Consider the following 23,348-nt stretch of genomic DNA (forward strand, 5'->3'; position numbering starts at 1 on the left):
AGATTTGAATAATATTCATTTCGATTTTTAAGGTTAACCACATTACAATGATTGAGATACAAAGACAATATTCTAATATATATATATATATATATATATATATATATATATTTTTGTACTGTATATATTTTGGGGGGAGGATTTTGTCAATTCTCCCGTGACCCCATTTTCATATCAGGCGACCTCACATGGGGTCGCGACCCCTAGTTTGGGACGCGCGGTCCTATACTGACACGTTCTAGAATAGAAGACCATTACTAGGCAAGTGGCATGCGAGACCGTTTTTATCCATGGAGATGTCTGCGCTATACATCGCTTTGCTGCTGCTCTCGGGTAAGTGTTCTGTTCTCGGTCACTTTCAGAACATTATTTTTACACAATTTTATCAAAACAGCAGCATTGATGTCGAATTTGATTTCGTGGTTATTTTCTGAAGAGCGAAAAAGCTGTGCGTAAATTGGAATGGATGCACATATGGCCATGGGGTGAAGGCTATATTCAATCTAAAAATGTATATTCATCCTTTTCGACACAAAACAGTTTTATATATGTATATGTCATATAGGTGTATCCCACAGTGGTGTTCCTGCATTGTATAGCAGACTTTGTTGTCTGGTCTAAATAGGACAGCCTACAGACTGGGGGAAAGTTGGCGTGCGCGTGTTAGAATCCCTCAGCAATATAACAGAATGGCTCCAAAACAAAGCCGTCAAACTGTACATCAATGTAGTTTGTTGTACACTGTAGTCTGTGTGGGTTTGTCTCTCTGTGAGTATACACACACTCACAGCTGTTATAGTTAATGCATCAACCGTTTATTTAACAATACCTATTACAATCTACATTTAGAGCATGTCATCGACGGGATAACCAGATCTTATGAAGGGACGGAGTTAGCGACAACACCGACCGTCACTTCCCCGTTACCAGAGCGATGGCGGCTGCGGGAAAAGCGGGGCTTGTTGGAGTTGGCGGGCGTCATTAAATGCAGCACTGGGAGGTCGGCGGTGGCTTACATCATGTATGGATGTTACTGCGGGCTGGGAGGCCAGGGCTGGCCCCGAGACAAGGCTGACTGGTGAGTACCATCACACACACACACACACACACACACACACACACACACACACACACACACACACACACACACACACACACACACACACACACACACACACACAGCTACTGCGGGACAAGGCTGGACTGGTGAGTACCATCACACACACACACACACACACACACAGCTACTGCGGGACAAGGCAGGACTGGTGGGCCCTAGTCAAAAGTCTACTAGGGCTCAGCACTTAGCCCTGGTGGAATTACAGCTGGGTAATTACAGCCCAAACCCTGGCTGGCACCAACTCTGATTTCTAAATCCCATCCACAGACCATAAACATCTACAAACAGTCATTTGGTGCTGTAATGGGGTGTCTGTCTGCCAGGGCCGGTTCCATGCATAAGCGGTCGCTTACTGCTGCCGGCTGCTAGGGGGCCTGACCCAAAAAATCTATATATATATATATATATATATATATATATATATATATATATATATATATATATATATTAGGAACAGTCAGGTTCTCAACTTACTGTTGAGAGTCAGAATAGTAGAATACACAAGGTGTCGAAATTTGGTGGTGCATCAGCAGTTTGTCTCTTGTTTTGTCAGTCACTGACAGTCACTCAATTAGCCATGTCAGCTAACCATGTTTAGATTGGTAAATGAGTCTAGCCAGTTATCTAAGCTTGTAGTAGTCATGGCCAAATACCGAACGGGCATGCAGGGCACGTGCCCAGGAGGCCTGATCTCCAGTGGGCCCACATTGATTTTGTTAGTCACTCTCACAGATATCATTGAAGGTGCAATATGTAGAAATCGCTCAACCATTTTCTGGTTGCGAAAATTGTAATAGTTTGTGACAAAACAAGCAAGTTTAGAGAATCATTGTATCATCTAACCTGCTGTGAAATATATTTTCAATAACCAAACATATTGTATTTTCAGCTGGTTGAAGCTGAATCTCGTTTAGGGCCCCAAAAAGGCTAGAGCTGGCCCTGCTGTCTCCTAACCCATGGACAACAGCTAGTTTCTCAGACCCTACATTTTGAGCTTGGAATAATATGGACTGAATTCTGGCTTGTTGATGAGCTACTACATAGTCAGAGGCTGAAGAGAACACAACCCAAAGCATTTTCCTCACATAATGGATTGTATAGCAGACTGGATTGACATTACTTCTCCAATTACTCAAAGTGCTTTATACATTGTAATGGAATAACTCACAGAATCAACATGATTGTGTTATTTTCTGTCCACAAGGTGCTGTCACAAGCATGACTGTTGCTATGGGAAGGCTGAGGATCTGGGTTGTCAGACCAAGACAGACAAGTACCAGTGGACCTGTGAGAACAAGATGGCCGACTGCGGTATGAACTACCCATCCCATAATGCAACACTGTATTTCTGTACTCTAAGCACTCTCTGGGTTAGTGGTTCATCATTATGCCTAACCCTAACCTTAAATGAAGAGCAAAAAGCACATTTTTGTTTTCATGAATTTTTACGATTTAGCCAATTTTGACTTTGTGGCTGTGGTAACTAGTGACAACCATGGATACAAGCTATATTTCTAGGTCTGAAGCCAAGGGGCAATTTTCCATCGATAATGTGAAAAATACAGTTCTATTGTATTCTATTTAGTCCTATTGCATTCTAAGAGTTCTGAATTCCACCCTGTGTGTTCTGTCCGGTGGTTCTAGAGTCTCTCCAGGACAGGTGTGACAAGATTCTGTGCAGGTGTGACCGGGAGGCGGCCAGGTGTCTGAGGAGAGCTCCCTTCATCCACAAATACTCTGTCTGGCCTGACTTCTTGTGTGGATACGGACACCCCACCTGTACTTATCACTGATGCTGTTACACAGTAGTGTGTGTGTGTGTGTGAGAGAGAGAGACTAGTGTTTTCTCTGGTTTATCCTGGGTAGTGGTGTGTGTGTATTAAAGCCCTACAGTACTTGACTTTACACACTGCCCATCTGATTCATGGATCTTATTAACAGTGTGCTTAGATCACCATGATAGACCTGATGTGGTGTACCATTAAGTCCATGACTGAGGATTCAAACAGCAGTTCTATAAACAGGTTGTAGACTGTCATTTTCAATGTACAAAAAAAAACAGTAAGGTCATATTCTAATATCGCCATCACATACATCTTATGATTTCATCTGTAGGCCTACAAGGAAAATACATTTTCTCATTTCATCTGTAGGCCTACAAGGAAAATACATTTTCTCATTTCATCTATACAAAAAATATTTTTAACAAACACAATAAGTTTGGTCACATTCTTTAAAAAATTGTAATTTATTCATTTGTTTCTTTGCTAAGTCTATATTTTTGGGAGAAACCAGAAGAACCCAGGTAACGCATCAGAGGGAATCACAGTGCACCGTAACCCAGGTAACGCACCCGAGGGAATCACAGTGCACCGTAACCCAGGTAACGCATCAGAGGGAATCACAGTGCACCGTAACCCAGGTAACGCATCAGAGGGAATCACAGTGCACCGTAACCCAGGTAACGCATCAGAGGGAATCACAGTGCACCGTAACCCAGGTAACGCATCAGAGGGAATCACAGTGCACCTGAAGCAGTACTAGCAGTTTAATTAAAGGGACATTCCACCACTTTTATACCTCATTCTTCACCTCCAGTATCCAGTCTGTGTCCCCAATGTCATCCCCTAAATAGGGCACTACTTATGGGTCCTGGTCAAAAGTAGTGGACTAAATAGGAAATAGGGTACCATTTGGGCTGCACAGCACCTGTAGATGATGATATGATGTCGAAAAGTGGTGAAATTTATCTTGAGTGAAAATAGAAATCAGAATTTAAAAAAATACAGATATTTAATAATTAAATCTACGCAATTAGCTACAACCAACCGCAGGACCGGTGGGACTGAATACCGCAAAGAATAATGAATCTCTTCATGAACAATTAAACAAATTGAAAATGTAAAACAACATTTTAACATTTGTCACATACAAACATAAAACATCCTTCAGGCCGTTGGTTACATGAGAGGGACCAATGAAGCTACAGCCCTTTTATTTTAAACAGTCTCACCTGTCCGAGGGTTCGTCCCAAATGGCACCCTACTCCCTATACAGTGCACTACTTTGGACCAGATCCCTATGGCTCAACCTATTGGGCTATGGTCAAAAGTAGTGCACTACATAGGGAAGAGGGTGCAATTTGGGACGAACACTTGAACACGTGATTTCCTTTAAATTGAAAATTTACAACAGTTGGATATCGCCATGTTTAAACTCATTCTGAATGCAGGAAGTATACATTTTTATTATTTACTATTACCATCTGAAACTCAAGAGCGTAACTATTTTTAAAGAAGAAAAAAACAAAAACACTTAACATATTGCTAGATTTTAAGTCCTTGTAAAGAATAAGGCATTATATGTGTTCCCTTCCAACGAGACAAGCTGAGCAAGCTCCAAAACACCATGGAAACAGAATGAAGTTGCCAGGTTCTGATCTAGGATCAGTTTTGATATCAATCAATACGATTCTAGATCATTTAGATCATAATGAATAAGATGATATGGACGGGGAGGGGATCTGATCCTAGATCACACGCTGTGTGAATAGCGCAGGGCTCTCCAACCCTGTTCCTGGAGAGCTACCATCCTGTAGGTTGACACCAACCCTAATCTAGCTCACCTGATTCTAGTAATTACCTGGTCGATAAGATGAATCAGGTTAGTTGCAACTGGGGTTGGAGTGAAAACCTACAGGAGGGTTGGAGTGAAAACCTATAGGAGGGTAGCTCTCCAGGAACAGGGTTGGAGAGCCCTGGAATATGGGCTCCTTAAATTATTAACAAGAATCATATCAATCCTCTCCCTATAGTTATTAGCACTGACCACCATAACAGAATCATATCAATCCTCTTCCTACAGTTATTACCACTGACCACCATAACAGAATCATATCAATCCTCTTCCTACAGTTATTACCTCTGACCACCATCACAGAATCATATCAATCCTCTCCCTACAGTTATTAGCACTGACCACCATAACAGAATCATATCAATCCTCTCCCTACAGTTATTACCACTGACCACCATAACAGACAAACACACCACCTCTTTCCTTCAATATGAATTACCATCAGAGAGAAACCATCATATATAGATAGATAGATAGATAGATAGATAGATAGATAGATAGATAGATAGATAGATAGATAGATAGATAGATAGATAGATAGATAGATAGATAGATAGATAGATAGATAGATAGATAGATAGATAGATAGATAGATAGATAGATAGATAGATAGATAGATAGATAGATAGATAGATAGATAGATAGATAGATAGATAGATAGATAGATAGATAGATAGATAGATAGATAGATAGATAGATAGATAGATAGATAGATAGATAGATAGATAGATAGATAGATAGATAGATAGATAGATAGATATAGATATATATATATATATATATATATATATCTATCATGTAATTAAGACATTAGGAGAAACCATCCAATATTATATAGAACTTGGTCTGCGTCGCCAATGGCAACCCACTCCCTGTATAGTGCACCACTTTGGACCAGAAGCCCTACGGCGCTCCCTACGGACCCTGGTCAAAAGTAGTGCACTAAATAGCACCAAATATTCACTACATAGTGCACTACTTTCTGACCAGAGCCCTGTAGGTAGGGCACTATATAGGGAATAGGGTGCTGTTTAAGACACGTCCTGTGTTTTAACAGTACCTCCTCACTCATGGCTCTACCCATATAGGGGGGCACTGTTCAAAAGTAGTGCGCCACGAAGGGAACAGCATCCCCTCGGTCTGATCAGGGCCCTTGTGTGTCAGGATGCATTAGCTGCTGCACCACCAGGTCAATGTTGATGATGGGGTTGAAGTAGAGAGCCCAGTAGAACAGACAGTTACACACAAACTGGGGGATCACCGGCCAGAACAGGGCAAAGGCAAAACCCTGGGAAGACATCCTCCAGAAGTGACCCCACATCTTCTTATGGAGACTCCTGGAGGGGAGAGAAGACTTTGTGTCAAACAATTAAAACAACAATGGGATGAGATGTGGAGAGAGAGAGAGAGAGAGAGAGAGAGGTAGTGAGAGATGAGATGTGGAGAGAGAGAGAGAGGTAGTGAGGGATGAGATGTGGAGAGAGAGAGAGAGGTAGTGAGGGATGAGATGTGGAGAGAGAGAGAGAGGTAGTGAGGGATGAGATGTGGAGAGAGAGAGAGAGAGAGGTAGTGAGGGATGAGATGTGGAGAGAGAGAGAGAGGTAGTGAGGGATGAGATATGGAGAGAGAGAGAGAGGTAGTGAGGGATGAGATGTGGAGAGAGAGAGAGAGAGGTAGTGAGGGATGAGATGTGGAGATAGAGAGAGAGGTAGTGAGGGATGAGATGTGGAGAGAGAGAGAGAGAGAGAGAGGTAGTGAGGGATGAGATATGGAGAGAGAGAGAGAGGTAGTGAGGGATGAGATGTGGAGAGAGAGAGAGAGAGAGAGAGGTAGTGAGGGATGAGATGTGGAGAGAGAGAGAGAGAGAGAGAGAGAGGTAGTGAGGGATGAGATGTAGAGAGAGAGAGAGAGGTAGTGAGGGATGAGATGTGGAGAGAGAGAGGTAGTGAGGGATGAGATGTGGAGAGAGAGAGAGAGAGAGAGAGGTAGTGAGGGATGAGATGTGGAGAGAGAGGTAGTGAGGGATGAGATGTGGAGAGAGAGAGAGGTAGTGAGGGATGAGATGTGGAGAGAGAGAGAGAGAGGTAGTGAGGGATGAGATGTGGAGAGAGAGAGAGAGAGAGGTAGTGAGGGATGAGATGTGGAGAGAGAGAGAGAGAGAGGTTGTGAGGGATGATATGTGGAGAGAGAGAGAGAGGTAGTGAGGGATGAGATGTGGAGAGAGAGAGAGAGGTAGTGAGGGATGAGATGTGGAGAGAGAGAGAGAGAGAGAGGTAGTGCGGGATGAGATGTGGAGAGAGAGAGAGAGAGAGAGAGAGAGAGAGAGAGGTAGTGAGGGATGAGATGTGGAGAGAGAGAGGGGTAGTGAGGGATGAGATGTGGAGAGAGAGAGAGAGGTAGTGAGGGATGAGATGTGGAGAGAGAGAGAGAGAGGTAGTGAGGGATGAGATGTGGAGAGAAAGAGAGAGCGAGGTAGTGAGGGATGAGATGTGGAGAGAAAGAGAGAGCGAGGTAGTGAGGGATGAGATGTGGAGAGAGAGAGAGAGAGGTAGTGAGGGATGAGATGTGGAGAGAGAGAGAGAGGTAGTGAGGGATGAGATGTGGAGAGAGAGAGAGGTAGTGAGAGATGAGATGTGGAGAGAGAGAGGTAGTGAGGGATGAGATGTGGAGAGAGAGAGAGGTAGTGAGGGATGAGATGTGGAGAGAGAGAGAGAGAGGTAGTGAGGGATGAGATGTGGAGAGAAAGAGAGAGCGAGGTAGTGAGGGATGAGATGTGGAGAGAAAGAGAGAGCGAGGTAGTGAGGGATGAGATGTGGAGAGAGAGAGAGAGAGGTAGTGAGGGATGAGATGTGGAGAGAGAGAGAGAGGTAGTGAGGGATGAGATGTGGAGAGAGAGAGAGGTAGTGAGAGATGAGATGTGGAGAGAGAGAGGTAGTGAGGGATGAGATGTGGAGAGAGAGAGAGAGAGGTAGTGAGGGATGAGATGTGGAGAGAAAGAGAGAGCGAGGTAGTGAGGGATGAGATGTGGAGAGAAAGAGAGAGCGAGGTAGTGAGGGATGAGATGTGGAGAGAGAGAGAGAGAGGTAGTGAGGGATGAGATGTGGAGAGAGAGAGAGAGGTAGTGAGGGATGAGATGTGGAGAGAGAGAGAGGTAGTGAGAGATGAGATGTGGAGAGAGAGAGGTAGTGAGGGATGAGATGTGGAGAGAGAGAGAGGTAGTGAGGGATGGGATGTGGAGAGAGATAGAGAGAGAGAGAGAGAGAGAGAGAGAGAGAGAGAGAGAGAGAGAGGTAGTGAGGGATGAGATGTGGAGAGAGAGAGAGAGGTAGTGAGAGATGAGATGTGGAGAGAGAGAGAGAGAGGTAGTGAGGGATGAGATGTGGAGAGAGAGAAAGAGGGGTGGATAATTCAAGGTAAAGGGTGAGAGAGGGACAGGGAGATTGAAAGAGAGAGCAAGTTGGTGTGACAGGGAAAGACAGAGATAGCGAGAGGAACAGAGAGAAACACACACGGTACCTGATCTCAGCTCGGTTATAGAACCTCCACAGGACACAGCCCTCCAGGACAGACAGTAGCATGGCGTTGACGATGATGAACCGTGACGTCCAGTAGTGAACCGACAGCCAATCCCAGGCAAACTCAGCGATCAGCTGGTACGGGAGGAGGAGGTACTTAACTAGGAACTCTGTCCACTGGCGCCAGGTGGGGTGCACCTGGAGAGTAGAGAGAGGGGGGGGGGTGGGGAGGGAGGGGGTGAGAGAACTTAAGAACATGTGTCCTTATGTTCTCTCCAATATCGTCAAGGTCAATATCATCTGTATGGCCAGCCATACTGACAACAACATGTACAGTAGCCTACGTTTAGTTATAGTATATGGCTGGAGCAGCCTCCTACCTTTATTTACCAAATAAATACAATCAACATGACAGTTGAGCCGTCCAATGGTACCTGGTGGTTGAGGGGGAGGCTGTCCTCGATTGGCTCGCTGGTGTGTGAGAGGGCGGGGCAGCAGGTGTGTAGGAAGGGGAGGAAGGTTTCGGAGTAGTCGAAGAGGTAGAGGTAGAGGATGGTGAGGCGAGGAGAACTCTTCAAAGCATAGAGAAGGAACAGAGATTTACCTGCATTCACAGCCTGGTGGGGGGTGGAGAGCCGGTGGGAGAGAGGAGAGGGGTAGAGAGAGGGAGAGAGGAGAGGGGTAGAGAGAGGGAGAGAGGAGAGGGGGAGAGAGGGAGAGAGGAGAGGGGTAGAGAGAGGGAGAGAGGAGAGGGGTAGAGAGAGGGAGAGAGGAGAGGGGTGGATAGAGGGAGAGAGGAGAGGGTTAGAGAGAGGGAGAGAGGAGAGGGGTAGATAGAGGGAGAGGGGTAGAGAGAGGGAGAGAGGGAGAGAGGGAGAGAGGAGAGGGGTAGAGAGAGGGAGAGAGGAGAGGGGTAGAGAGAGGGAGAGAGGAGAGGGGTAGATAGAGGGAGAGAGGAGAGGGGTAGAGAGAGGGAGAGAGGAGAGGGGTAGAGAGGGGGAGAGAGGGAGAGAGGAGAGGGGTAGAGAGAGGGAGAGAGGAGAGGGGTAGAGAGGGAGAGAGGAGAGGGGTGGATAGAGGGAGAGAGGAGAGGGGTAGAGAGGAGAGGGGGAGAGAGGGAGAGAGGAGAGGGGTAGATAGAGGGAGAGAGGAGAGGGGTGGATAGAGGGAGAGAGGAGAGGGGTGGATAGAGGGAGAGAGGAGAGGGTTAGAGAGAGGGAGAGAGGAGAGGGGTAGAGAGAGGGAGAGAGGAGAGGGGTAGAGAGAGGGAGAGAGGAGAGGGGTAGAGAGAGGGAGAGAGGAGAGGGGTAGAGAGAGGGAGAGGGGTAGAGAGAGGGAGAGAGGAGAGGGGTAGAGAGAGGGAGAGGGGTAGAGAGAGGGAGAGAGGAGAGGGGTAGATAGAGGGAGAGAGGAGAGGAGAGGGGTAGATAGAGGGAGAGAGGAGAGGGAGAGAGGTAGATAGAGGGAGAGAGGAGAGGGGTAGATAGAGGGAGAGAGGAGAGGGGTAGATAGTTGAAACCATAATTAAACCCTAATTGACTTATCATCAAAATTATACACACAGCATATATCTTCATAGGCTTACTTCAACCAGAGCATATAGAGTATTTATTATGTGCACTTCAATAGCACCCTATTCCCTATATAGCGCTGTGGTACTAGTAAAAAGTAGTGCACTATATAGGGAATAGGGTGCTATTCGGGATACAACCTGTGTTTCTGTTAGCAGAAATACAGTATATCTTATTGATAATGGCATAGGATTTACAGTACATCACATTAGCATTAAAACAGCATGAACTATGATACAGTGCATTTGGAAAGTATTCAGACCCCTTGACTTTTTCCACATTTTGTTACATTACAGCCTTATTATAAAATTGATTAAATTAACTTTTTTCCTCATCAATCTACACACAATACCCCATAATGAGGAAGCAAAAACAGGGTAATATATTTTGCAAATGTATTTTTTTAAAACAAACCGAAATACCTTATTTACATAAGTATTCAGACCCTTTGCTATGAGACTCGAAATTGAGCTCAGGTGCATCCTGTTTCCATTGATCATCCTTGAGATGTTTCTACAACTTGATGGGAGTCTACCTGTGATAAATTCAATTGATTGGACATGATTTGGAAAGGCGCACACCTGTCTATATAAAAAGGTCCCACAGTTGACAGTGCATGTCAGAGCAAAAACCAAGCCATAAGGTCGAAGGAATTGTCTGTAGAGCTCAGAGACAGGATTGTGTCGAGGCACAGATCTGGGGAAGGGTGCCAAAACATGTCTGCAGCATTGAAGGTCCCCAAGAACACAGTGGCCTCCATCATTCTTAAATGGAAGAAGTTTGGAACCACCAAGACACTTCCAGAAGGACAACCATCTCTGCAGCACTCCACCAATCAGGCCTTTATGGTAGAGTGGCCAGACGGAAGCCACTCCTCAGTAAAAGGCACATGACAGCCCGCTTGGAGTTTGCCAAAAGGTACCTAAAGACTCTCAGACCATGAGAAACAAGATTCTCTGGTCTGATGAAACCAAGATTGAACTCTTTGGCCTGAATGCCAAGCGTCAACGTCTGGAGGAAACCTGGCACCATCCCTACGGTGAAGCATGGTGGTGGCAGCATCATGCTGTAGGGATGTTTTTCAGCGGCGGGGACTGGGAGACTAGTCAGGATTGAGGGAAAAATGAACAGAGCAAAGTACAAAGAGATCCTTGATGGAAACCTGCTCCAAAGTGCTCAGGACCTCAGACTGGGGCGAAGGTTCACCTTCCAACAGGACAACGTCCCTAAGCACTCAGCCAAGACAACGCAGGAGTGGCTTCGGGACAAGTCTCTGAATGTCCATGAGTGGCCCAGCCAGAGTATTCAACAATGCCATGGTATAATTAAGCAATAAGGCCCGAGGGGGTGTGGTATATGGCCAATTCACCACGGCTAAGGGCTGTTGTTACGCACGACACAACGTGGAGAGTATACAGCCCTTAGCCTGTATATCTCACTGGTCATCCCCAAAGCAAACACCTCCTTTGGCTGCCATTCCTTCCAGTTCTCTGCTGCCAATGACTGGAACGAACTGCAAAAATCTCTGAAGCTGGAGACTCTTATCTCCCTCACTAACATGAAGCATCAGTTGTCAGAGCACCTTACCGATCACTGCACCTGTACACAGCCCATCTGAAATTAGCCCATCCAACTACCTCATCCCCATATTTTTATTTATTTTGCTAATTTGCACCCCAGTATCTCTATTTGCACATCATCTCTTGCACATCTATCATTCCAGTGTTAATACTAATTGTAATTATTTTGCACTATGGCCTATTTATTGCCTTACCTCCATAACTTACTACATTCGCACACACTGTATATATATTTTCTGTTGTATTTTTGACTTTATGTTTTGTTTACCCCATATGTAACTCTGTGTTGTTGTTTTTAATCGCACTGCTTTGCTTTATCTTGGCCAGGTCGCAGTTGTAAATGAGAACTTGTTCTCAACTGGTTTACCTGGTTAAATAAAGGTGAAATAAAAAATAAAAAAATTAATTAGCCATGGGATATTGGCCATATACCACAAACCCCCAAGGTGCCTTACTGCTATTATAAACTGGTAACCAACAACATTAAAGCAGTAAAAATAAATGATCCGTCATACCCGTGGTATACCACGGCTGTCAGCCAATCAGCATTCAGGGCTCAAACCACCCAGTTTATAAGTTCATATAATACATAGTGTTTATGGTTTCTGTTACCTTGTACTCCCAGAGGTTCTGAGGTGGTTTGACCCCCAGTTCTTTTATCCTCTCCAGTTCAGCCAGCACCGCTCTCCTGTGGGCCTGGTTGTCTATGTTATAGGGGGCTCTGGTCAGCTCCTCATCACCTAGCATCAACAATAACCTGAGAGAGAGAACATAACCATAATACAACCATTAAATAACCATGACATAACCATAGTTCTCTATGTTATAGGGAGCTCAGGTCAACTCATCACTAACTAACATCAACAATATCCTGACCATGAAAGAAAGAAAGAGCGCGCAAGAGAGAGAGGGAGGGGAGAGGTCCAGGGCCCCAGAGGGAGGGGAGAGGTCCATGGCCCCAGAGGGAGGGGAGAGGTCCAGGGCCCCAGAGGGAGGGGAGAGGTCCAGGTCCAGGTCCAGGGCCCCAGAGGGAGGGGAGAGGTCCAGGGCCCCAGAGGGAGGGGAGAGGTCCAGGGCCCCAGAGGGAGGGGAGAGGTCCAGGGCCCCAGAGGGAGGGGAGAGGTCCAGGTCCAGGTCCAGGGCCCCAGAGGGAGGGGAGAGGTCCAGGGCCCCAGAGGGAGGGGAGAGGTCCAGGGCCCCAGGTCCAGGTCCAGGGCCCCAGAGGGAGGGGAGAGGTCCAGGGCCCCAGAGGGAGGGGAGAGGTCCAGGGCCCCAGAGGGAGGGGAGAGGTCCAGGGCCCCAGAGGGAGGGGAGAGGTCCAGGGCCCCAGAGGGAGGGGAGAGGTCCAGGGCCCCAGAGGGAGGGGAGAGGTCCAGGGCCCCAGAGGGAGGGGAGAGGTCCAGGGCCCCAGAGGGAGGGGAGAGGTCCAGGGCCCCAGAGGGAGAGGAGAGGTCCAGGGCCCCAGAGGGAGGGGAGAGGTCCAGGGCCCCAGGGGGAGGGGAGAGGTCCAGGGCCCCAGAGGGAGGGGAGAGGTCCAGGGCCCCAGAGGGAGGGGAGAGGTCCAGGGCCCCAGGTCTTCCAACCAGAACAGAACCGTACTATAACCATACCACAAACTGTTAAGCGTTCCTCACCGTCCGTTGACGTTCTCCTGTAGGAAGGGTTCTTTGTAGAGAGAGGTCCAGGGTCCCAGGTGTTCCAACCAGAACAGAACTTCCTCCGGTGTCCATTTTGACACAGGTTTACTGACCAAGAGGTCATGGACCCCGTCTCCACTGGACCAGTGGTACACCAGCAACATCACCTGGTAGGAGAGACACACAGGTAGAAGAGAGGTGAGACAGGTATAAGAGAGGTAGACAGTATGAGAAAGGTGAGACGGGTAGGAGAGATGGGTAGGAGGGAAGAGAGACAGGTAGGAGAGAGGAGAGACAGGTAGGAGAGAGGAGAGACAGGTAGGAGAGAGGAGAGACAGGTAGGAGGGAGGAGAGACAGGTAGGAGGGAAGAGAGACAGGTAGGAGAGAGGAGAGACAGGTAGGAGAGAGGAGAGACAGGTAGGAGGGAGGAGAGACAGGTAGGAGAGAAGAGAGACAGGTAGGAGAGAGGACAGACAGGTAGGAGGGAAGAGAGACAGGTAGGAGAGAGGAGAGACAGGTAGGAGAGAGGAGAGACAGGTAGGAGAGAGGAGAGACAGGTAGGAGAGAGGAGAGACAGGTAGGAGAGAGGACAGACAGGTAGGAGAGAGGACAGACAGGTAGGAGGGAAGAGAGACAGGTAGGAGAGAGGAGAGACAGGTAGGAGGGAGGAGAGACAGGTAGGAGGGAAGAGAGACAGGTAGGAGAGAGGAGAGACAGGTAGGAGAGAGGAGAGACAGTATGAGAAAGGTGAGACGGGTAGGAGAGAGGTGAGACAGGTAGGAGAGAGGAGAGACAGTATGAGAAAGGTGAGACGGGTAGGAGAGAGGTGAGACAGGTAGGAGAGACAGGTAGGAGAGAGGAGATACAGCTAGGAGAGAGGAGAGACAGGTAGGAGAGAGGAGAGACAGGTAGGAGAGAGGAGAGACAGGTAGGAGAGAGGAGAGACAGGTAGGAGAGAGGAGAGACAGTATGAGAAAGGTGAGACGGGTAGGAGAGAGGTGAGACAGGTAGGAGAGACAGGTAGGAGAGAGGAGATACAGCTAGGAGAGAGGAGAGACAGGTAGGAGAGAGGAGAGACAGGTAGGAGAGAGGAGAGACAGGTAGGAGAGAGGAGAGACAGGTAGGAGAGACCGGTATATGTGAAGGAGCAGAGATGAGTGTTCTCTCCACTGGGCCAGTGGTACACCAGCAACATCACCTGGGACAGGTAGGGGAGAGAGCCAGGTAAGACAGGTAACAGACAGGTGTGAGAGAGGTGAGACGGGCATAGAATAGGAAGAGATACGGTGGGACACAGACACGTGGGACACAGACACGTGGGACACAGACACGTGGGACACAGACAGGTGAGACACAGACACGTGAGACACAGACACGTGGGACACAGACACGTGGGACACAGACACGTGGGACACAGACACGTGGGACACAGACAGGTGAGACACAGACAGGTGGGACACAGACAGGTGGGACACAGACAGGTGGGACACAGACACGTGGGACACAGACAGGTGGGACACAGACAGGTGAGACAGGAACTTCATTCACACTACTTTGGCACATATTAACATGAAGCACTCAGACAGACTAATGTCTTTCAAATAAAAACACAGACAGACAGACACACTGCCACGCGGAAAGATACACACAGACGTTGCCCTCTTACTGCCACATGGACAGAACAAATAGACAAAACCACACACAAACTGTGACCCTTCAACACACACACACACTAAACACACACCAACCCACCACTACCCCCCCACACCCTCACTACACACGCTGACCCTTTCTGCCACACGTAGAGAAAAGTAGGCTGACACACACTCCAAGCATTCCTGTCCCACACACACAGAGAGTTGTAATGGTCCCTTCCTGTTGACCTCTCCCCAGGTCCCCCTCACCGACTCCTTCCTGTTGACCTCTCCCCAGGTCCCCCTCACCGACTCCTTCCTGTTGACCTCTCCCCAGGTCCCCCTCACCGACTCCTTCCTGTTGACCTCTCCCCAGGTCCCCCTCACCGACTCCTTCCTGTCGACCTCTCCCCAGGTCCCCCTCACCGACTCCTTCCTGTCGACCTCTCCCCAGGTCCCCCTCACCGACTCCTTCCTGTTGACCTCTCCCCAGGTCCCCCTCACCGACTCCTTCCTGTTGACCTCTCCCCAGGTCCCCCTCACCGACTCCTTCCTGTTGACCTCTCCCCAGGTCCCCCTCGAAAAACAGGCTTCTAACCTCAAGGCTCTTTTCCTAGTTAAAATAAAACCCTCTCTCCCTCTCTCTCTCTCTCTCTTACCGCAACACAGGTGAGTGCAGTGAGGACTCCAGAGAAGAACCCTCCTGCTCCTCTACCAGGACTGGTCTTGGGGATTCCTCTGGCTGCCTGATCACCATACCTACAGACAGGTTACAGACAGACAGACAGGTTACAGACAGACAGACAGGTTACAGACAGGTTAGACACAGACAGGTGAGGAGGTGAGACACCATACCTGGACGACACACACACGAGTAAATCTCACTTCTGGACGAGGCTTAAAATACAGGATCAAATCTTGCTATGGTCACATGATTGTGATAAACACAAGGCCCTAAGTACGAGCAACATACATCTCAGACTAGGAGTGCTGATCTAGGATCAGGTCCCGTCCATGTAAATCGTATTCATTGTGATCTAAAAGCCAAAAGTGATCCCAGATCTGCACTCCTACCTCTGAGACACTTGATCCATATGGATGCCCTTGATTTGACATCGGCTTATATATTACACTGCATGATCAAAAGTATGTGGACACCTGCTCGTCCAACATCTCATTCCAAAATCATGGACATTAATATGGAGTTGGTCCCCCCCCTTTGCTGCTATAACAGCCTCCACTCTTCTGGGAAGGCTTTCCACTAGATGTTGGAACATTGCTGCGGGGACTTGCTTCCATTCAGCCACAAGAGCATTAGTGAGGTCGGGCACCGATGTTGGGCGATTAGGCCTGGCTCGAAGTCAGCGTTCCAATTCATCCCAGAGGTGTTCTTGGGGTTGAGGTCAGGGCTCTGTGCAGGCCAGTCAAGTTCTTCCACACCGATCTCGACAAACCATTTCTGTATGGGCCTCGCTTTGTGCACGGGGGCATTGTCATGCTGAAACAGGAAGGGGCCTTCCCCAAACTGTTGCCACAAAGTTGGAAGCACAGAATCGTCTAGAATGTCATTGTACGCTGTAGCATTTAGATATCCCTTCACTGGAACTAAGGGGCCAAGCCAGAACCATGAAAAACAGCCCCAGACCATTATTCCTCCTCCACCAAACTTTATTATTGGCACTTTGCATTGGGTAAGGTAGTGTTCTCCTGGCATCCGCCAAACCCAGATTTGTCCATTGGACTGCCAGATGGTGAAGCGTGATTCATCACTCCACAGAATGCGTTTCCACTGCTCCAGAGTCCAATGGCGGCACGCTTTACACCACTCCAGCCGACGCTTGGCATTGCGCATGGTGATCTTAGGCTTGTGTGCGGCTGCTCGGCAATGGAAACCTATTTCATGAAGCTCCTGACGAACAGTTATTGTGCTGACGTTGCTTCCAGAGGCAGTTTGGAACTCGGTAGTGAGTGTTGCAACCGAGGACAGATGATTTTTACACTCTACGTATTTCAGCACATGGCGGTCCCGTTCTGTGAGCTTGTGTGGCCTACCACTTCGCGGCTGAAAAGGTGAAATCCTATGACGGTGCCACGTTGAAAGTCACTGAGCTCTTCAGTAAGGTCATTCTACTGCCAATGTTTGTCTATGGAGATTGCAAGGCGGTGTGCTCGATTTTTTACACCTGTCAGCAACGGGTGTGGCTGAAATAGCCAAATCCATTAATTTGAAGGGGTGTCCACATACTTTTGTATATATAGTGTACATTGTATGGTACCTCTGAAAGGCCAGCTGGCTCTGAGTGTGTTAGTATGGTACCTCTGAAAGGCCAGCTGGCTCTGAGTGTGTTAGTATGGTACCTCTGAAAGGCCAGCTGGCTCTGAGTGTGTTAGTATGGTACCTCTGAAAGGCCAGCTGGCTCTGAGTGTGTTAGTATGGTACCTCTGAAAGGCCAGCTGGCTCTGAGTGTGTTAGTATGGTACCTCTGAAAGGCCAGCTGGCTCTGAGTGTGTTAGTATGGTACCTCTGAAAGGCCAGCAGGCTCTGAGTGTGTTAGTATGGTACCTCTGAAAGGCCAGCTGGCTCTGAGTGTGTTAGTATGGTACCTCTGAAAGGCCAGCTGGCTCTGAGTGTGTTAGTATGGTACCTCTGAAAGGCCAGCTGGCTCTGAGTGTGTTAGTATGGTACCTCTGAAAGGCCAGCTGGCTCTGAGTGTGTTAGTATGGTACCTCTGAAAGGCCAGCTGGCTCTGAGTGTGTTAGTATGGTACCTCTGAAAGGCCAGCTGGCTCGGAGTGTGTTAGTATGGTACCTCTGAAAGGCCAGCTAGCTCGGAGTGTGTTAGTATGGTACCTCTGAAAGGCCAGCAGGCTCTGTGAGATCTTGGGGTTCCCCTGGATCTCTGCTCTCCTCCTCCCCACCACCTCTGAGAACAACCTCTCTACTGCATCTCTGAGAGGGGGGGGGGGGGTCAAATAGAGAGGATGGAGGGGGTAAAGAAAGGAGGAGAGAGAGGAGGGGATGAGAGAGGGAGGAGTAAGAGAGGTAGAGGATGGAGAGAGAAGGAAATGGTGGAGAGAAGGAAGTCACACACTGACTACAGCCTATTTCATCCAGGATCTGTATTGTACATCCAGGTCATAGTACCGAACCTAGCATGTTGTCCTAGCTAGACCTATAGGCTACAGTCACCATACAGAGGGTACTAGCGCTAAGGTAAACATGTTGTCCTAGCTAGACCTATAGGCTACAGTCACCATACAGAGGGTACTAGCGATAAGGTAAACATGTTGTCCTAGCTAGACCTATAGGCTACAGTCACCATACAGAGGGTACTAGCGATAAGGTAAACATGTTGTCCTAGCTAGACCTATAGGCTACAGTCACCATACAGAGGGTACTAGCGATAAGGTAAACATGTTGTCCTAGCTAGACCTATAGGCTACAGTCACCATACAGAGGGTACTAGCGATAAGGTAAACATGTTGTCCTAGCTAGACCTATAGGCTACAGTCACCATACAGAGGGTACTAGCGATAAGGTAAACATGTTGTCCTAGCTAGACCTATAGGCTACAGTCACCATACAGAGGGCACTAGCGATAAGGTAAACATGTTGTCCTAGCTAGACCTATAGGCTACAGTCCCCATACAGAGGGTACTAGCGATAAGGTAAACATGTTGTCCTAGCTAGACCTATAGGCTACAGTCACCATACAGAGGGTACTAGCGATAAGGTAAACATGTTGTCCTAGCTAGACCTATAGGCTACAGTCACCATACAGAGGGTACTAGCGATAAGGTAAACATGTTGTCCTAGCTAGACCTATAGGCTACAGTCACCATACAGAGGGTACTAGCGATAAGGTAAACATGTTGTCCTAGCTAGACCTATAGGCTACAGTCACCATACAGAGGGTACTAGCGATAAGGTAAACATGTTGTCCTAGCTAGACCTATAGGCTACAGTCACCATACAGAGGGTACTAGCGATAAGGTAAACATGTTGTCCTAGCTAGACCTATAGGCTACAGTCACCATACAGAGGGCACTAGCGATAAGGTAAACATGTTGTCCTAGCTAGACCTATAGGCTACAGTCACCATACAGAGGGTACTAGCGATAAGGTAAACATGTTGTCCTAGCTAGACCTATAGGCTACAGTCCCCATACAGAGGGTACTAGCGATAAGGTAAACATGTTGTCCTAGCTAGACCTATAGGCTACAGTCCCCATACAGAGGGTACTAGCGATAAGGTAAACATGTTGTCCTAGCTAGACCTATAGGCTACAGTCCCCATACAGAGGGTACTAGCGATAAGCTAAACATGTTGTCCTAGCTAGACCTATAGGCTACAGTCACCATACAGAGGGTACTAGCGATAAGGTAAACATGTTGTCCTAGCTAGACCTATAGGCTACAGTCACCATACAGAGGGTACTAGCGATAAGGTAAACATGTTGTCCTAGCTAGACCTATAGGCTACAGTCACCATACAGAGGGTACTAGCGATAAGGTAAACATGTTGTCCTAGCTAGACCTATAGGCTACAGTCACCATACAGAGGGTACTAGCGATAAGGTAAACATGTTGTCCTAGCTAGACCTATAGGCTACAGTCACCATACAGAGGGTACTAGCGATAAGGTAAACATGTTGTCCTAGCTAGACCTATAGGCTACAGTCACCATACAGAGGGTACTAGCGATAAGGTAAACATGTTGTCCTAGCTAGACCTATAGGCTACAGTCACCATACAGAGGGTACTAGCGATAAGGTAAACATGTTGTCCTAGCTAGACCTATAGGCTACAGTCACCATACAGAGGGCACTAGCGATAAGGTAAACATGTTGTCCTAGCTAGACCTATAGGCTACAGTCACCATACAGAGGGTACTAGCGATAAGGTAAACATGTTGTCCTAGCTAGACCTATAGGCTACAGTCCCCATACAGAGGGTACTAGCGATAAGGTAAACATGTTGTCCTAGCTAGACCTATAGGCTACAGTCCCCATACAGAGGGTACTAGCGATAAGGTAAACATGTTGTCCTAGCTAGACCTATAGGCTACAGTCCCCATACAGAGGGTACTAGCGATAAGCTAAACATGTTGTCCTAGCTAGACCTATAGGCTACAGTCACCATACAGAGGGTACTAGCGATAAGGTAAACATGTTGTCCTAGCTAGACCTATAGGCTACAGTCCCCATACAGAGGGTACTAGCGATAAGGTAAACATGTTGTCCTAGCTAGACCTATAGGCTACAGTCCCCATACAGAGGGTACTAGCGATAAGCTAAACATGTTGTCCTAGCTAGACCTATAGGCTACAGTCACCATACAGAGGGTACTAGCGATAAGGTAAACATGTTGTCCTAGCTAGACCTATAGGCTACAGTCACCATACAGAGGGTACTAGCGATAAGGTAAACATGTTGTCCTAGCTAGACCTATAGGCTACAGTCCCCATACAGAGGGTACTAGCGATAAGCTAAACATGTTGTCCTAGCTAGACCTATAGGCTACAGTCACCATACAGAGGGTACTAGCGATAAGGTAAACATGTTGTCCTAGCTAGACCTATAGGCTACAGTCACCATACAGAGGGTACTAGCGATAAGGTAAACATGTTGTCCTAGCTAGACCTATAGGCTACAGTCACCATACAGAGGGTACTAGCGATAAGGTAAACATGTTGTCCTAGCTAGACCTATAGGCTACAGTCCCCATACAGAGGGTACTAGCGCTAAGGTAAACATGTTGTCCTAGCTAGACCTATAGGCTACAGTCACCATACAGAGGGTACTAGCGATAAGGTAAACATGTTGTCCTAGCTAGACCTATAGGCTACAGTCACCCTACAGAGGGTACTAGCGATAAGGTAAACACGTTGTCCTAGCTAGACCTATAGGCTACAGTCACCATACAGAGGGTACTAGCGATAAGGTAAACATGTTGTCCTAGCTAGACCTATAGGCTACAGTCCCCATACAGAGGGTACTAGCGATAAGGTAAACATGTTGTCCTAGCTAGACCTATAGGCTACAGTCCCCATACAGAGGGTACTAGCGATAAGGTAAACACGTTGTCCTAGCTAGACCTATAGGCTACAGTCACCCTACAGAGGGTACTAGCGATAAGGTAAACATGTTGTCCTAGCTAGACCTATAGGCTACAGTCCCCATACAGAGGGTACTAGCGATAAGGTAAACATGTTGTCCTAGCTAGACCTATAGGCTACAGTCACCCTACAGAGGGTACTAGCGATAAGGTAAACATGTTGTCCTAGCTAGACCTCTAGGCTACAGTCCCCATACAGAGGGTACTAGCGATAAGGTAAACATGTTGTCCTAGCTAGACCTATAGGCTACAGTCACCCTACAGAGGGTAATAGCGATAAGGTAAACATGTTGTCCTAGCTAGACCTATAGGCTACAGTCACCATACAGAGGGTACTAGCGATAAGGTAAACATGTTGTCCTAGCTAGACCTATAGGCTACAGTCCCCATACAGAGGGTACTAGCGATAAGGTAAACATGTTGTCCTAGCTAGACCTATAGGCTACAGTCCCCATACAGAGGGTACTAGCGATAAGGTAAACACGTTGTCCTAGCTAGACCTATAGGCTACAGTCCCCATACAGAGGGTACTAGCGATAAGGTAAACATGTTGTCCTAGCTAGACCTATAGGCTACAGTCCCCATACAGAGGGTACTAGCGATAAGGTAAACACGTTGTCCTAGCTAGACCTATAGGCTACAGTCACCATACAGAGGGTACTAGCGCTAAGATGAGCCCACGTACACTCCCCTTCTGCTTTCAAGAGTCCTATGGGGACCGCTCTAAAAAGTAGTGCACTATGGAGGGAATAAGGCGCCATTTGGGAAGCAGCCATATCCTTAGAAAGGAACGGTTCACCCATTTGGAATGTTATATTGTTTTTATGCATCTCCGAGTGATGTTCTATCGATTCCCTGGGTCATTTCATGTTTCCATGTGTATCTGAGTTATCGGCGTTCAAGAAGGCAGAAATCCGGCTGGTATGACGTAGAGCCACGATAAAGTCGCTCTCGCTACACTGAAAGTTAATCGGAATACCACTTTTAGATTGCGTAAACGTCTATCATACATGTCAGATTTCAATACTGGCCGATGTCATAACTCGGGAGGATATCTTCTCTCGAATGAGCCATTGATCATATTTTAGTGATATTCCTACCTGAGAAACTTGCTATTTAACGGAGGGTCTAGCACATTTCTCCTATTGGTCTGCCTCTTTAGTCCAGGGTGCACTGCATGGTGCCGTTGCCAGAAAACCAGTGAAGAACAAACACCGTTGTAAATACAACCTATATTTATGTTGACTTATTTTCCATTTTGTACTTTAACTATTTGCACATCATTACAACACTGTATATAGACAGAATATGACATGTCTTTATTCTTTTATAACTTTTTAAATATAATGTTTACTGTTCATTTTTTTTATAGTTTATTTCACATTTGTTTATTATCTATTTCACTTGCTTTGGCAACGTAAACATATGTTTCCCATTGCCAATGAAGCCCCTTAAATTGAATTGATATTATAGAAAGGAATCCAATGAATGATGGAACGTGTAACGCCCCACCCAGCAGCCAGCAGACACCCGCCAACGTGGTTGGTGAAATAGACATTCTTAACCGCCAATACCTAAATTGACCCGCAATTGGCAGGTGGCGGGTGTTAATTTTATTCCCTGCCTACCTCAGTAGGATGTTGACTTTGGGGAAGCCCTCCCACTTCTCTCTGATATCTTAGCTCGACCTATACATTTCACCATACAGAGAGGGTTAACAAACTATAGTTTTGGCAAGTCGGTTAGGACATCTACTTTGTGCATGACACAAGTAATTTTTCCAACAATTGTTTACAGACAGATTATTTCACAATTCCAGTGGGTCAGAAGTTTACATACACTAAGTTGACTGTGCCTTTAAACAGCTTGGAAAATTCCAAAAAATTATGTCATGGCCAGTTTCTGATAGGCTAATTGACATCATTTGAGTCAATTGGAGGTGTACCTATAGATGTTTTTCAAGGCATACCTTCAAACTCAGTGCCTCTTTGCTTGACATCATGGGAAAATCAAAAGAAATCAGCCAAGACCTCAGAAAAAAAATTGTAGACCTCCACAAGTCTGGTTCATCCTTGGGAGCAATTTCCAAACGCCTGAAGGTACCACGTTCATCTGTACAAACAATAGTATGCAAGTATAAACACCATGGGACCACGCAGCCGTCATACCGCTCAGGAAGGAGACGCATTCTGTCTCCTAGAGATGAACGTACTTTGGTGCGAAAAGTGCAAATCAATCCCAGAACAACAGCAAAGGACCTTGTGAAGATGCTGGAGGAAACAGGTAAAAAAGTATCTATATCCACAGTAAAACGAGTCCTATATCAACATAACCTGAAAGGCCGCTCAGCAAGGAAGAAGCCACTGCTCCAAAACCGTCATAAAAAAGCCAGACTATGGTTTGCAACTGCACATGGGGACAAAGATCGTACTTTTTGGAGAAATGTCCTCTGGTCTGATGAAACAAAAATAGAACTGTTTGGCCATAATGACCATCGTTATGTTTGGAGGAAAAAGGGGGATGCTTGCAAGCCGAAG

General features: G+C 47.0%; 2 protein-coding genes across 2 annotated transcripts; one reads left to right on the forward strand and one right to left on the reverse strand.

The window, feature by feature from the left end:
- Positions 1–257: 257 nt before the first annotated feature.
- Positions 258–5,462, forward strand: LOC311116763 (phospholipase A2-like). Its single transcript, XM_084191805.1, has 4 exons — positions 258–333; positions 850–1,078; positions 2,325–2,431; positions 2,765–5,462. The coding sequence occupies exons 1-4, from the start codon at positions 291–293 to the stop codon at positions 2,911–2,913; spliced, it is 528 nt and encodes a 175-aa protein (XP_084047931.1). The 5' UTR covers positions 258–290; the 3' UTR covers positions 2,914–5,462.
- A 57-nt stretch (positions 5,463–5,519) lies between these two features.
- Positions 5,520–22,488, reverse strand: LOC311116759 (bifunctional apoptosis regulator-like; the record flags this gene model as incomplete). Its single annotated transcript, XM_084191799.1, has 8 exons — positions 5,520–6,093; positions 8,273–8,469; positions 8,706–8,888; positions 12,035–12,179; positions 13,057–13,226; positions 15,354–15,453; positions 17,545–17,643; positions 22,440–22,488. Coding segments are annotated over 8 exons (1,136 nt in total), but the record flags the coding sequence as incomplete, so codon positions are not given.
- Between the last annotated feature and the right edge of the window lie 860 nt (positions 22,489–23,348).

The sequence above is a fragment of the Coregonus lavaretus genome (assembly GCF_964263955.1).
Source record: "Coregonus lavaretus genome assembly, contig: HAP1_SCAFFOLD_2679, whole genome shotgun sequence".
Taxonomy (NCBI): Eukaryota; Metazoa; Chordata; class Actinopteri; order Salmoniformes; family Salmonidae; genus Coregonus; species Coregonus lavaretus.

Bases quoted from the DNA above. Each gene is read 5' to 3' on its own strand.
- LOC311116763 (XM_084191805.1), top strand. From the start codon at position 291: ATGGAGATGTCTGCGCTATACATCGCTTTGCTGCTGCTCTCGG. The intron at 334-849 runs GTAAGTGTTCTG...ATCTACATTTAG, and splicing joins CGCTTTGCTGCTGCTCTCGG to AGCATGTCATCGACGGGATA. The intron at 2,432-2,764 runs GTATGAACTACC...CGGTGGTTCTAG, and splicing joins GAACAAGATGGCCGACTGCG to AGTCTCTCCAGGACAGGTGT.